This window comes from Salmo trutta, chromosome 23 (assembly GCF_901001165.1).
Source record: "Salmo trutta chromosome 23, fSalTru1.1, whole genome shotgun sequence".
Taxonomy (NCBI): domain Eukaryota; kingdom Metazoa; phylum Chordata; class Actinopteri; order Salmoniformes; family Salmonidae; genus Salmo; species Salmo trutta.
The window spans coordinates 12,343,749-12,359,536 of NC_042979.1; the positions used below are offsets into that span (position 1 = coordinate 12,343,749).

General features: G+C 44.8%; 1 protein-coding gene across 3 annotated transcripts in view; it reads left to right on the forward strand.

Moving 5' to 3' along the window:
• The window catches only part of unc5cb (unc-5 netrin receptor Cb), a 175,141-nt gene that overhangs the window by 151,998 nt on the left and 7,355 nt on the right, over positions 1-15,788 (forward strand). For all 3 annotated transcript variants that reach the window (XM_029708988.1, XM_029708989.1, XM_029708990.1), the window contains 4 exons: positions 5,136-5,327; positions 7,119-7,478; positions 11,940-12,027; positions 12,260-12,437. In XM_029708988.1, the coding sequence (XP_029564848.1) occupies positions 5,136-5,327; positions 7,119-7,478; positions 11,940-12,027; positions 12,260-12,437 (818 nt within the window). The remainder of the gene's footprint in view (positions 1-5,135; positions 5,328-7,118; positions 7,479-11,939; positions 12,028-12,259; positions 12,438-15,788) is intronic.

Here is a 15,788-nt window from a genome sequence, read left to right on the forward strand (position 1 = left end):
CGCTGAAACACATCTCCACAGCATGATGCTGCCACCACCATGCTTCACCGCAGGGATGGTGCCAGGTTTCCTTCAGACGTGACACTTGGCATTCAGGCCAAAGAGTTCAATCTTGGTTTCATCAGACCATAGAATATTGTTTCTCATGCTCTGGGTGTCCTTTAGGTGCCTTTTGGCAAACTCCAAGCAGGCTGTCATTTGCCTTTCACTGAGGAGTGGTTTCCATCTGGCCACTCTACCATAAAGGCCTGATTTGTGGAGTGCTGCGGTATGGTTGTCCTTCTGGAAGGTTCACCTATCTCTACAGAAGATCTCTGGAGCTCTGTCAGAGTGACCATCAAGTTCTTGATCACCTCCATGACCAAGGCCCTTCTCCCCCGATTGCACAATTTGGACGGGCAGCCAGGTCTAGAAAGAGTGTTGGTTGTTACTAACTTCTTCCATTTAAGAATGATGGAGGCCATTGTGTTCTTGGAGACCTTCAATGCTGCAGAAATGTTTTGGTACCCTTCACCAGATCTGTGCCTTGACACAATCCTGTCTTGGAGCTCCACAGACAATTCCTTTGACTTCATTGCTCGGTTTCTGCTCTGACATGCACTGTCAACTGTGGGATCATATATAGATGGGTGTGTACTCTTTCTTAATCATGTCCAATCAATTGAATTCACCACAGGTGGACTCCAATCAAGATGTAGAAACATCTCAAGGATGATCAATGGAAACAGGATGCACCTGAGCTCAATTTCGAGTCTCTTAGCAAATGGTCTGAATACTTATGTAAATAAGGTATTTCTCTTTTTTATTTTGAATACATTTGCAAACATTTCTTAAAACCTGTTTTTACTTTGTCATTATGGTGTATTGTGTGTAGATTGATGAGGGAAAACAAATATTTAATCCGTTTTAGAATAAGGCTGTAACGTAACAAAATGTGGAAAAAGTCAAGAGGTCTGAATACTTTTCCAAATGCACTGAATGTCATGGAAAGAGTTAGGAAAGAGTGTTCCGAATGTTTTGTACACTCGGTGTATATTAATATGGGCTACTTTAAACTCTTTGTTGGGTATCGAAGATGGACATAATATAAAAATAATCAACAAACACACAACGGTTGGCAAGGACATTGTTCGGGCTAATAGAGTCAGCCAATCAGGCACTTGTGAGTGTCAGTTAGTGTACGTGTGCGTTTGGGATGTGGGGCTAAAGCTAGTGACCCGGAAGCTAGGCTCTCTCACTCCTCCCACTCCTTTGGGAGGGAGGGGGGACAATGAGCCTGTTGTAGTGGATGTAAGCAATGTCCCCACGCTCTCTGGCAGCTTTCATGGCTGGGATCAGTTATTTCCGCCTCTGGTGTAAATCTTTCGAGTAGTCCTCATTAAGGAAGATGTTGGTTCCTCTCAAGTTCTTGACTCTCTCCAGAACAGCCATCTTGTTCTTAAACCTTAGGAACTTGACCACTATTAGCCTGGGTCTGTCACCTGGGTTGGTTGCAGGTTTTCCAGACCTGTGGGCGCGCTCCACCTCAATCTTCCTCTGATCTGCAGCTTTTCAGTGAAAATTTTTCTGACTTTCTCCTCAGACTCCGTCCAGGTCTCATGTGAAGGCTCTGGTATGCCATCCACAACGATGTTATTCCTCCTGGATTGTCTCTCTCTGTTTTCCCAGTCATCTGTAATAATGATTCACAGACAGTGTTGATGTTGTCTCGCCTGGATTTACAGGTTGTTGTCATCTGGCTATAAGTCTCTTTTAGGACATCCACCTCTCTATGGGAGAGCTGCAAACTGTTCTTAAGATCCTAGACCTCTCTGGTCAGGTGGTCCATTTTTTGAATTAGTTGAGTCCATCCAAGACTGAGGCACAGAGTCTGTCAGAAATATTACACCTCTATGTCTGCTCTCGCTCTCTCTTTTACCTCTATCTCGGGCTCCGCCTCTACGTAGAAAAGAAAGTGTTTGATTTTTCTCCTTTTCCGAGAGTTGTTCGTGTTCAAAGAGATGTATTAATCTAAGTGATACATTTTAACGCTCACACTTAGCAGGTTGCTGCCTTTATCATCAAAGCACGGATAGGAGATTCTTCGAAGGTGGGGATATATGTTAAATAACTGCAGGGGAGCTTGGCAAAGGGAGCACAGTGAAATTACATTTTCAGTTTCATCATTTGATTCTGGCTGTTTTGTTCTCTCCTCTGCTGTGTGTCAGAGTGGGGATTAGTGGCCTAACATATGTATCTGTGGAGAATCTGCTGTCTTTAATGTGATGTCTATGTTCAGATAAGGGGTATACTGAGGGCTGCATAGGGTGAGCTGATTGGGGTTGAAAGAAGTGCCTGCGTACTGGAATCCCCACACGGCATCTGCCATATTCATGCATTCATAAACCTTCAACCAAAGTAACATCATCTGTTATTGAATTGTGGCGTTTTAATCCTAGTGTTCGCATGGCGCTGTGCACTTATGGCAAATACATAACCTTCCTAACCCAAGATGTAATTTGGGAAATGGCCACTAAAAGCTTAAGTGTTTCCCTTTAAATAGCGAGCCATTGTCAATTTATCTTCCCGTCTGATGTTTCAAGTTTTAATGTCACGTGCACACGTGCCAGCTCTAAACCCAACAATTCAGTAATTGTATTCAATATCGATGTAGTACTAAACATAACATAAGGTAGAACAAAAACACAGGAGAAATACAAATAAGAAATAAGAAGAACATGATAAAGTAAGTAAGCGTACTACATACAGTGTCAGTTCCAATACCATATTTACAATGTGCAGGGATACTGGAGTGATAGAGGTAGATATGCATAGGGGTAAGGTGACTAGGCATCAGGATATTTGATAACAGAGTAGCAGCAGTGTATTATGATGATTGTATGTGAGCGTGTGTGCGTGTGTGTAGAATCAGTATAAATGTGTGTGCATGTTATGTGTGTGTGAGCAAATGAAGTGTGTGTGTGTGTGTGTGTGTGTGTGCGTGCGTGTGTGTGTGTGTGCGTGTCTGTGTGTGTGTGTGCGCATTGGAGTGTCAGTGTGCGTGAGTGTGTAGGGTCCTGTGAGTGTGCATAGAGACAGTGCAAAAACACAAATAATGTCAGGGTCAAGGCTGGGTCAACTCAGATGATGTTGGGGTCAAAAGGCTGCTCTTCTCTGGGGCAGGGCTGCGTTCAGGATATTAATGTGTTGGCACACCATCATTACACTGTGTGTGTGAAGGGCAGTGGGCAGCACTGCTTTGATCCTGGACGCTGATTAGTGCCTTTAAACACTGTCTGAACGAACGCCCAACCAGCTGAGGAGGACTATACTCAAACAGACAGAAAGACTGAACTCGACAGCAGCACTGCACTATGATACTGTAGAAAACACTGACATCCTATATGCTACGACAGAACGGCACAGCGCACGTAATGGGAGAAAAAGCCTACAGCGCATATTTCCATTTACCATACTTTTCCGTTCTCCCAGAACATTTCTTCTGCTGCCTAAGTACTCCCTCTTGCCCCTTCTTCCTCCCACCCCTGCATGTGAAAATAGAGGACTCAGATTGAGCGCCATCTGCATCACTTAAAGACATCAGGCTAATATACGCAAATGGTCCAACGTTCATACAGGTTTGTGATTTATGGCTGTGGGGGCTGGAGCTGTGGATAATACTGCCATCTACTGGTACAACATTGATCAACACCATTTGGAATCCATTTTCCAGTCATACAATTTTAAGCCATCAAATGGGTCTTTGATCTGAGCCTTTGTACCATGATGTTCTCTTTTGATAACTGATCATTTATGGACTCCCATCTATTAGTGTTGATTTGTCCCTCACGACATCTCACCATACACGGCTTGAAATCCTTTGTTCTTGTTCGGTTTTCACTCAATCTCTCTCCTCTCTCTGCTCTGTCTGTCTTTCTGTCTCTCTTCCTCTCTCTCGCCTCTCTCTTACTGTTTTTCCTCCCCTCTGTCTTTCGCTCCCTCTTTCTCCCTCTCTCTCCCCCTCCTCTAACTTTCTCTGTCTTTCTCCCTCTCTGTCTCTCTCTCACACTCCCCCGCACACACACACACTTTTCCAGTGGAATTTAGACACCTGTAAAGAAGGCTCTATTTTTCACATGTCATTTTTTTGACAGTGAAGGATATTCTTTACAATTACCAACATCACAAAAGGCTTTGACACTGTTTCCAAGGCCATCCATCTTCTACTGTCCCACTATAATGATGGCTTGTCATTACAGTCTGGGTTCCACACACAGCCATTAGAACGAACAGAACCAAACCTCTGCTCTTAAAATCACCCATTCCCCAGCTGGAAGAAAAGCTCTGGGAGGGAGAGATGAAAGGAGAAATATATTTCTAGATCTTATCAGAGAAATGAGAGAACAAAGTCGGAGAAATAGAGGAATGTTAGTGTATGTACTCAATCACAGATCCCTGTAATTAACAGCTGACCGACATATCTTTTTCAAAAGCAGGCTTTTGATCTGCTTGTTAGAACCTATGCTTCACAGATGTGTCATTGATCTATGCTATTACTGTACTGTAGTAACTGTGTTATTCAGAGCTAATGGTAATGCATACCATGGTACGGAGAATGCTTTCATGCATGTCATACAATATCCCACCCCTCTATAGTCTCTCTCTAGCGCTCTCTTTCTCTCTCTCTCTCTCTCTCTCTCTCTCTCTCTCTCTCTCTCTCTCTCTCTCTCTCTCTCTCTCTCTGTAATGTTGTCTATCTAATCTGCCCTTTATTTAAACTCTAAACTCCTGGCACATTAAACTGTCATTATCAGGACATTGGACCAGTACGGGTTTGACATTTCACTATGTCCTTGACCATTCCATGCGCAGTGCATATGTTCCAACAACACCTACACGTCTTTTTATAGACAGGCATGTGATGCAAAGGTGGAATTGTATATAGTGGACCAGAATGAATTCATAGTAGGTTGATGAGTGACTGATATTGTGGTACCGATACTGTCTTTATTAGAAGACTGATAATACAACTGCCTATCACGTGACTAATGGAGTTAAAATGTACCCTATGAGGTGATTACATATTTAAAGAGACTCTCTCTCTCTCTCTCTCTCTCTCTCTCTCTTTCTCTCTCACGCCTTCTCTCACCCCCCAGCTGCCCCCAGTACAGACGACGTCGCACTGTACGTTGGCGTCGTCATCGCTGTGATCATGTGTCTGGTCATCTCCGTCATCGTGGCGCTGTTCGTCTACAGGAAGAACCACCGCGACTTTGACTCTGACATCATAGACACCTCGGCCCTCAACGGGGGCTTCCAGCCCGTCAGCATCAAGACGGCCCGAACAGGTGGGAGTCAGGAGGAGGGGTGTGTGTGTGTGTGTGTATTTTCGTTATCAGAATAACAGGTGATAAATGAGTGTCGCACAACCTCCCTAGCTGTGTGATGTGTTAATGATGAGGTCTCTACCAGGAAGTTGACTTTTCTGCCCATATCATTAACCTGCTGAGACAGACAGACCTAATTGGCTCAGACACGCTGAAAGCGGATGTGTGTCAGAGATAATGATCTGAATGCAGATGTGGTGTTTGACTGCAGATGAGATGAGGTGGGAGCAGAGAAAGGTTACCCAGGATGTTTGTGTGGGCGAAGTGATGAGACTGGCTCTATTAGAATGCCGGTCACTAGGAAGTAGGTAGGGAGGGCAATCTAGCAGCTATCATTAAGGCTTAATTACGTCTCTCTGTGTGTGGTGTATTCAACTGTAATTAGATTTGGTCAGGACAGGATTGACTGGGTTGAGGACAGAGGTTGGGGCTGGGGAAGTAGGGAGACGGAGGCATGTGGCTTGAACAGTTTGATATTTCGGTGGAGAGGGTGATGTTAGATTTAGGCTGGGATGATTAAGTCAGGCGATGGACAGAGAGAGAGATAAAAAGAGATGCCAGTTCAGAGACAGGTAGAGGGATATAAAAAGAGATGCCAGTTCCAAGGACCCCTCCAGCTTACATCAACCACCTCGGGTTGCTATGGCAGCCTGCACCTGGCTGTTAGAGAGAAATAGAGACAAAGAGAGACATTAGAACACACTACAGGTGCCTCATTTACCTCTCTGTGCCTTGTCGTCAGCCCTCAGGTAAACACGCCGCATGACGACGACACAATGTCAATTTTGATTTTTGAATCCAAATAGGCTCACTATTCAAATCCCACCGCTAGCTATTTACCATAGTGGTAAATACATATTTACATGATTTCAATTTCTCTTACACTGTGTAAGGTAGAGAGGATGAGGAGCAGTGTGAAGACACAGAGTCTGTTACTGTAACAGTCCCCACCGGCCCACTCAACACCAACCATGAATATTCATGTGTGTACCTGTTAAGTAAACTGCTATATAATGATGCCATCTGTTCCTTATGACACACCGTGCTGCAGAGCTATAGTTAGGGCTGGGGCTCTGAGCAACAGGACTCTTCACACGGTTTATGTGTAGAGCTGTCAAGTAAACACATAACTCAACACAGTTTAGTAGAGTTTAAGCAGGAGAGAGCTGAAACCAGCCGTGTAACCCCACAAAAAAATGTAACCGAAAGCTAAAAATAAATGTTACCCAAAGCCTCTTAAAAGCCCAGTACCGTCAAAAATCTGTTTTTCCTGTTTCATATCATGTTGAACAACAGCTGATACAACTAACACTGTAAAAGTGTGAAAAAATGTGCTATTTCCTGTACAATCTACACAGGATCTTCTAATCAGCATGTTTGCATGGGCGAGAGTTTTGGCTTGACATCACCAGGCAGTAAATTGGTTAATAGACCAATAACAAAGAGAGTTCCAAACCTCTCTGCCAATAACAGAACATTTTCAGTTTTCCCCTCCCCACTCAGACCACTCCCAGACAGCCCAGCAAAAGTCTTGCTTGAGAAAGTGTTTTGCTAAAAAGCAATTTTTTGTCAATGGAAATCCATTAAGGTCATTGTTACACATGAAAATATTTTATATTGATATAAAAACAGCTGCATGGGGCCTTTAACAGGTCAATACTGACTGGTCCTGATGGTGTGTTGGTCTGACTGCACCTCTCCTTACACCATAGTCTTACCACTGACATCACCGTTGTCCTCTCCTGTCCCCAGCTGACATTCTGACAGCACCCCCTGACCTGACCTCTGCGGCAGCCATGTACCGTGGACCCGTCTACGCCCTCCACGACGTGGCCGACAAGATCCCCATGACCAACTCCCCCCTCCTGGACCCCCTGCCCAACCTGAAGATCAAGGTCTACAACTCCTCTGGTCTGGTCACCCCCTCCGAGGACCTGTCTGACTTCTCCTCTAAGCTGTCCCCCAAGCTGCCCCACTGCCTGCTGGATGGGGACACCATGGGGAGGAGGACCCAAACCCAGACTCTGCTCCGTACCGGTACCAGGGACCCCTCCTGTACCGCCCTGGGCTCCTTCAACTCTCTAGGGGGGCACCTCATCGTCCCCAACTCAGGTATGGGTCTTTATGGGTCTGTCTGTGGAGGAGGAACGTGGTACAGTCTCAAAGTGGGTTGGTGTATAGTATTTTTTATGTGTTTGAATAAAGTGACGAAAACAATGTTTTTCTTAATTTGGCACAGTCAGTGCTACATTAAAAAAATATATGTTTTATGCATGCCAGCAAAGCCCCTACACAACACAACACTAAACAATATATTAATTGGACTATAACAGTGACAAACTGTGCCCACAAACTGTTAGGGCCTACATAAAGTTGCCCCAACAGCAGTCCCAACACCTTACCACTGCTACACCTGGCTATCAGCGGAGCCTTGTCTGGCAGCGAAACAGTTCATTCAACCTCATTTATTCCCTTTTTAAAAAACATGGCTGTTATGGCTGACTTGCCTAAACAAATGTGGTTTCTACTGACAATTGAGATGTACAAACTATGGCATTAATGAGCGAGCTAGGATGGATGTAGTCAATATAACTATTTGTTCAGCACTTTTGAAATGTACAGGGACAGAATTCAGAACACGGACCGTTATTACAGTATTCTCCCTGTACACTAAGTCAGAAACGAGGGATGAATAAAGGGGGCATATAAGCAGACAATGAAAGCTCTTTCAATATTCGATACTGACATTTCTCTAAAACAGGCTATAAAATCAAATTAAATCCATTTTTATTGGTCACATACACATGGTTAGCAGATGTTAATGTGAGTGTAGCAAAATGCTTGTGCTTCTAGTTCCGACAGTGCAGTAATATCTAACAAGTAATCTAACAATTCCCCAACAACTACCTAATACACACAAATCTAAAGGGGTGAATGAGAATATGTACATATAAGTATATCGATGAGTGAGCGGCATTGGCAAGGTGCAGTAGATGGTATAAAATACAGTGTATACATGTGATATGAGTAATGTAAGATATGTAAACATTATTAAAATGGCATTATTTAAAGTGACTAGTGATCCATTTATTAATAGGCTACATGTGCACCACCAAGTCAGAAGAGTAGGCGAAATTATTAGGGGATAAGGGACACAACATAAACTTAGTATTACTTTCTTAGCTACAGTATATTAGCATATTACATCATTTATACAGCAGCATACAGTATATTTTTGGACCTTGTTGTGCTGTGCTCACTTGAACAGGAAGGTGGCGCAGCGGTCCTTCATTGGCAAATTTTTGTCATCAAAGTCTGTCATTCTCTGGATTTATGGCACTTTCAAAACAACTGGGAAGTCGGAAAAAAATAAGGTCGAATCATGACGTTAGTGATCTTCAGGTCGGAGCTCTAGAAAGAGGCCCAAGTTCCCGACTTGGAATTCCGAGTTGGATTACCGTTCAAAATGTACTTTCCCAGTCGGAGCTCGTTTTTTTCCCATGTTCCCAGTTCTCTTGAACTCTGAGATTTCCCAGTTCCGAGTTTCCAGTTGATTTGAAAGTGGCAGAAGTCATGCTGGATTGACAGCTTGGACAAAATTCAATGTTTATCCTTTTAAGCTTGGAAAAGATACCCTTAAAACCCAGACTTGGACCACACATCCACTCCACTGAATAGCAGACTAGTGATTGCTTTGCAATGCTTGCAATTAGCCACGGATTCATTCCAAACCGCTCATAGTTGAATTTGCGATTCCCAACTTGTTGTGTAATGTTTATGTCCAATGGCCGATGAGCATCTATAATTTCGCTTCATAATTTCTCTTCATTTGACAAGGACTGAAAAGGATTTGCCAGTAGATCGTTGACTTGATTCATGATGATGACTGCTAGCTAAGATGTTGATGTTGATGTATGATGTTGACATGATCAGTCCAATCAAAGCTGCTGTAGATATAACGTGATTTGACGTCATTTTATGTGCTATTTCATAGTTTTGATGCCTTCACTATTATTCTACAATGTAGAAAATAGTATAAATAAAGAAAAACCCTTGAATCAGTAGGTGTGTCCAAACTGCCCCACCTGCCCTGAATGACGGGTCGCCACTGAGCACAGTACAGGGTCATACATTTAGCCAGATGGAATTGTGAAGGCAGACTATCTCTAACCTCTCAGAAGTCAATTGTTGTCAAACAGTGGGATTAAGTCAAACTAAGAAATCCTTTTCAACATGAATACAATTAACTTTAAACTGAATAAGTATTCCGGTAAGGCTGTTAAGTTATTTATAAGAAAACGTCCCTGCAGATCCAACTGGCCCTAGCCAAAAGCAATTACCAGACCACTTTGGACTTTGTCTAGACTAGATTGGAGATTTGGTGCTTTCATACACTCACAATGACATTGGTTTGAGGTGCTTTATCAGTTCTCCCCCTGGTACAGTTCTAGAGCAGGCCTTAGTTAGTAGCTGACAGGGTCTCCTCGTGGTGACTGTTATTATGGGCTGCCTCCTTAAAGTGACTTAGCACAGTGTAATAACAGGATTAAGAGCCTCTGTGGAGGCTGGATTGACACAGAGATCATTCTCACATCATCCCCCCATTCCATGCCTTCCTTCCATCCCCCTTCCCACGCTACGCTCCATCCAAGGGAGCTCTAGCTTTCCATTATTTCATTATGAACAGGAGATGATGCTGTGATCCTGACACCGCTTCCCCTCTTATTCACCAGGGATCATCCTTATCCTCTACACATGGCCTGCAATGGGGACTAACGCCACACTGAAGCATGACTCTCTGGAGAGAGAGGGGGAGGGGGGAGCGAGAGGAGGAGGGGGGAACGAGAGGAGAAGGGGAGGGAGAGAGAGAAAGAAGGGAAGGGGAGGGGAGGGAGAGAGGGAAAGAGAGATTTGACTCTGAAAGAGTGCTCAAAGCTCTCGGCGGTCAATCAGAGCATGGGTTCCACACAGTGCGTGACAGGGTTGTAAGAGTAGCTGGGTGCCTGGCTGCTCAGAGCACAGAGCACAAGGTTGGTACAGTCCTGCTCTGTTTAGGCCTGTAATACTGCTTACATGATCTGTGGTGTTCCCACGTCGCACACATGTGGGTTGTTTTTAATGCACCACAGATGCATGATGACAGCTGGGAAAAACAGGCGGAAACATTAAAGGATAACAACTTCTAGGGTTTCTGGAGTTGTTCCTCTGGAAAACCGTCTCTGGCTGATGTTCCTGTTCAGCCACCTCATCATGTTACACAGGCAGAGAGAAGAATACATCTGTCGTAGGATATGTTTTCATTCCTGGGTAATGAAATACTGTGTGGCAGTAGGAGAGTAGGCATACTGTATTTAGCATTTCAACTAATATCCTTTTTTTCCTCTTTGAAGCATTTCTCTAAGTGAATGCAGGAGTGCTCTCTCTCTCCCTCACTCCCTCTCTCCCTTTCTCTCTCTCTCTCTCTCTCTCTGTCTCTCTCTCTCTCTCTCTCTCTCTCTCTCCTCCATTTCCTCTCTTCTTCTCTCTCCTTTCCATCTCTCTCTCTCCCTGTCTCTCTCTTCTCCCCTCTTCGCCTCTCTGGTCTCTTCTCTCTCGTCCTCTCTTCTCTCTCTCTCCCTTCCATCTCTCCCTTTCCATCTATCTCGCTCTCTCTCTCTCTCCCTCTCGCTCTCTCCCCTCTCCTCTCTCTCTCTCAGTCCCTCTCTTCTCTCCCCCCCTCTCTCCCGCTCCTCCTCCCTCTCTCTCCTTCCCTCTCTCTTCTCTCTCTCCCCCCCCCCCCCCCCCTCTCTCTCTCCCCTCCCCCCCCCCCCCCCCTACCCCCCCTCTCCCCCCCCCCCCCTCCCCCCCCCCCCCCCCCCCCCCCCCCCCCCCCCCCCCCCCCCCCCCCCCCCCCCCCCCCCCCCCCCCCCCTCTCTTCTCTCTCTCTCTCTCTCTCTCTCTCTCTCTCTCTCTCTCCCCCCCTCTCTCTCTCCCTCTCTCTCTCCCCCCCCTCTCTGTTACTTCTCATACAGTAGCCTATCCGCCTGATACAGTATCTGTGTAGTGCTGTGTGATTTCCCTGCTAGATGCTGACTGCCACCCTTTGAAAGGTTCACTACAAGGACATGGGAAATCAATGCGATGTCTGACAAACCCTGGAGACAGAGAGAGGGGGGAAACCTCCCTGAAAAACAGAGCAAGCAGGACATCAAATCAAATCAGACACAGATGGAGAGAATTTAAATCACTGCCTCATAGCCATACAGTTCAGCATTGGGATGAGACTAGAGAACCCATTGATCTTGTCTTATTCTGCCATATAATGGGTGCAGTGTGTGGCAGTATTTACACTACAGTAAGAGACAGTGGGAAGGGGCAGTGATATGACTGTTGGTGGTTTGGCCTCATGATGTCTCTCCCAATGTGTCTCTCTGTCTGTCTGCTTGAGGCCCCAGGGCTGGGCAGGGGATAAACACTGAACACAGAATGACAGAGCATGACAGGGAGATGTCTGGAGGGCAGTGCTGGGCTGGTTAGACCACAGAGTCTGTGACTACAGTGTGTGTGTGACCGTGGTGTGTGTTGTCTCCACAGGGGTGAGTCTGCTAGTCCCAGCGGGAGCCGTCCCTCAGGGGAGAGTGTATGAGATGTACGTGACCGTCCACAGGAAGGACAGCATGAGGTAACTGCAATCTCTTCTCTTCCCTCTGGCTGTGCTGTTTACACCAGACACACATCTCCTACACACACTACCCATACTGTCACAACACTAACCTGTGTGTGTGTGTGTGTGTGTGTGTGTGTGTGTGTGTGTGTGTGTGTGTGTGTGTGTGTGTGTGTGTGTGTGTGTGTGTGTGTGTGTGTGTGTGTGTGTGTGTGTGTGTGTTTGCGCGTGTTTGCGTGCGTTCCCTCAGGCCCCCAGTCGATGACTGCCAGACAGTGCTAAGCCCAGTGGTGAGCTGTGGCCCCCCAGGGGCTCTCCTGACACGCCCAGTCATCATCACCATGCACCACTGTGCTGAGGCCGACTGTGGATCAGCCGAGGATTGGCTGATTCAGCTCAAGACCCAATCACAGCAGGCCCAGTGGGAGGTGAGTGGCATGATATGTTCTCTGACATGCAATGGGTACCTGACGAAGTGTGTGGAGGTGGAAGATGGTACTGGAAAAATGCCTAAGGTCAATGTCATGAGGTAGGATGACAGTGGGAATAAAGGGATTAGAGAATGGGATAAACGAATGTATCTCTGCACACGCAGCTCAATTAGAGACAGAGGATTGTGTAAGAACAGTTATAGGGAATAGCATGCTGGCATTTCTCCCCCCAGGCTCTCTGTCTTTTCCGCTCTTGTGTGAGTGTGTCCCATCATTAAAAGCAGTGATGATAATGAGTTGTGTTGCCGTGGGCATCTCTGTGAACATAGCCCCATTCCTAGCCTCACAGCCCTTTGTTTTTAACACACACACACACACACACACACAATGGTTTAATTAGCAGTAGCAGGAGGAGGCGGATGCAGCCTACGCAAACGCCTCCGCACCAGAAACACTTCCTTAAAGCTGGTTAGCCAGCCAGGTTGCTCAAGATCTACTTCGAAATCCGACGTCGGTCCAGGTACAAAGGACGTCGAGGAGATGCCATCAAAACTTACCACTAGGGGTAACGGTGAGTGCCATTACCATCAAGTAGGCTTGGCGTTTTGCTCAGGTGGTGTAGCAGATGGGCATATGCTGCGAGCTATGACGCTGGGGGTTGCATGTTCAATCCCAGTAAACCTATCCCAAACCTTTAACTCGTAACTAACCATTCGAAATGAATGCCTAAACTTAACAAGCCGTGAGGCCCCAATTCTACGTTTGGAGAAATGTGGACGAACGTCAGAATCTAAAGTCAAATTGGTCAAGCAGTGACATCTTGTTTGGTTAGCGATGTACCCCCTTATGCTGCAGCAAATGTAGGCCAACCTGTCACAAGAAAAAAAGTTACCATGATGAAATGATAGGTCTGCCTGCATTGTGAATTGCACTCTATACCGAGATGGGCTATCTCTCACAACCCTATTCGTTGATGCAGAGGCCGTTGAGAAGCCAGATTTAGATATCGCATATAATTTAACAGTTCCATTTCACGCCATGCTGTTCATATAAATATATTATTAGAATTTACTGTTTTTTTCACCGTTATTTATCCTGGGAAAAGGGAGTGTTTTTTGGCTGTAAATCCCGGTAAATCTCGGTAACCGGGTCCCCGCCATTCAACCCTAATAAACACACAAACTCACACTTTCTCAGTTCAATAATACACTCTCCTCACAACACTCCCACACACTCATTCTTTCCCTGGCAGTTGAGCCGTGCTGCAGTTGTAGGGTTCCTTCTTTCTCCTTAGCTTCGGTCCAGAATTTCTCTTTTACTCTTATATGTAAAATGTAATACAATTGTTGGTAGTTATTATGCAAAATAAATAACCTATCAATTCTCTTTTAAAATTTGTCTGGAAAGCATCTAGTTATAATTTTGTCAGATAGACTGGGCCAATGTAGCATTGCCATGTGAAGGGAAGTATTTGAGTGGCGGTGTAAAACATTGAAATGGTTCCATTTCATCTAGCTGTCAGAACAGAGCCTCTAGGGCCTGGTCATCACTGGCCTGTCAACTGACACACTTCCATCCCCTCATACACAGGCCTGGCCAGGCCCTATTATTCTTCAGCTGCTTAGCAACAGCCTCTGACCTTCTGTCATCTTATCAGAGCTGATAGAGCCCTACTCTACTACTCAAGGTCTTTCGGAGTTTCACCAAGATGTAGTCCTACAGGAAGCACTGGGGTGTAGACTAGTTAAGGGTTGTGTAGACGTGTGTTGGAAAGAGAACACCACCCACTGGGAACTCACCGGTCGAATCAACGTTGTTTCCACATCATTTCAATGAAATTACATTGAACCTACGTGGAATAGACGTAGAATTGATTTCTGTTCCCAGTGGATGGTTTCCTGTATTATTTCCTAGATCCTTACATTCCTACATAAGTCTTAACAAAGCAGTGGGGTTTCTTGCAGTTAAAGGTTGTGTAGAACGCTACTACTGTGATAATCTAGTTTCCTGTATTATTTCCTAGATCCTTACATTCCTACATAAGTCTTAACAAAGCAGTGGGGTTTCTTGCAGTTAAAGGTTGTGTAGAACGCTACTACTGTGATAATCTAGTTTCCTGTATTATTTCCTAGATCCTTACATTCCTACATAAGTCTTAACAAAGCAGTGGGGTTTCTTGCAGTTAAAGGTTGTGTAGAACGCTACTACTGTGAGAATCTAGTTTCCTGTATTATTTCCTAGATCCTTACATTCCTACATAAGTCTTAACAAAGCAGTGGGGTTTCTTGCAGTTAAAGGTTGTGTAGAACGCTACTACTGTGAGAATCTAGATTCCTGTATTATTTCCTCGATTCCTGCACTTAGGGAAAAAAAGGGTTCTAAAAGGGTTCTTCGGCTGTCCCTTTAAGTGAACCCTTTTTGGTTCCAGGTAGAACTAGGGCTGTTGCGGTGACCATAATACCACCCCACCGGCAGTCATGAGTCATGACCTCAGTAAAATTCTACGTGACCATTAAGTCACGGTAATTTCCTCTTATGCATTCTGGACATGTGTTAGTAGTAGCCAACTGGTACTCAGGGCTCTATTGTCCCTCTAACCACTCTGACATCAATGCAAATGCAATTGAAAATCACATCAAACACTTATCATCAAAACAGTATATGCTTTTAAAACTCACCTCTCTGCGATTTATCAATTTGAAGAGAGAAGTTCAACAACAGGTTGAAAGTGAGTGGAACACATTGTCGTTGTGGATGTGGTTTCAAAGCCTAACACACCGAAATGGACAGCGCTTTGTAATTCAAAACACCCATATGCATATTAGAGCTTATGCATATGCATAGGATTATATGAGCCCAAGCCCCAAAAAAACCCAGAATTAAAGTAATGATTGTGCCATTATGCAATAAATAGCCTACTACATATTACACATGGCAGAAAAACATGAGAAAACACTGATTAAAGTTATCTTTGGTACATAATTGGTCTAGCCTAAATTAAACAAATATTGAGTTAGCTTACTACTACTTTCTATTGGATACCGTAGCAATAGGGCATTTTTTGTATTTTCCTAATTAATAGGCTGACACATTACCTTTAGCTATAGAATATCTCACCACCGTGAATTTCCATCTCCTCCCATCTCTCCTTCATTCCTTTATCCAACTCGCAGACAGGGGGGCCGTCAACAGTTTAATGAAATATTTAGCTATTTCATTGTTTCATTGTGAAAACATATTACTATCGATTTCCCCGAACAGATTTCACTTGGTTTCCCAAATGAAGCACTGGGCAGGAACAGGGTCGGAGGTCTGCATACAGAGTTTTGGCTGAACCGTCAGTAGCCT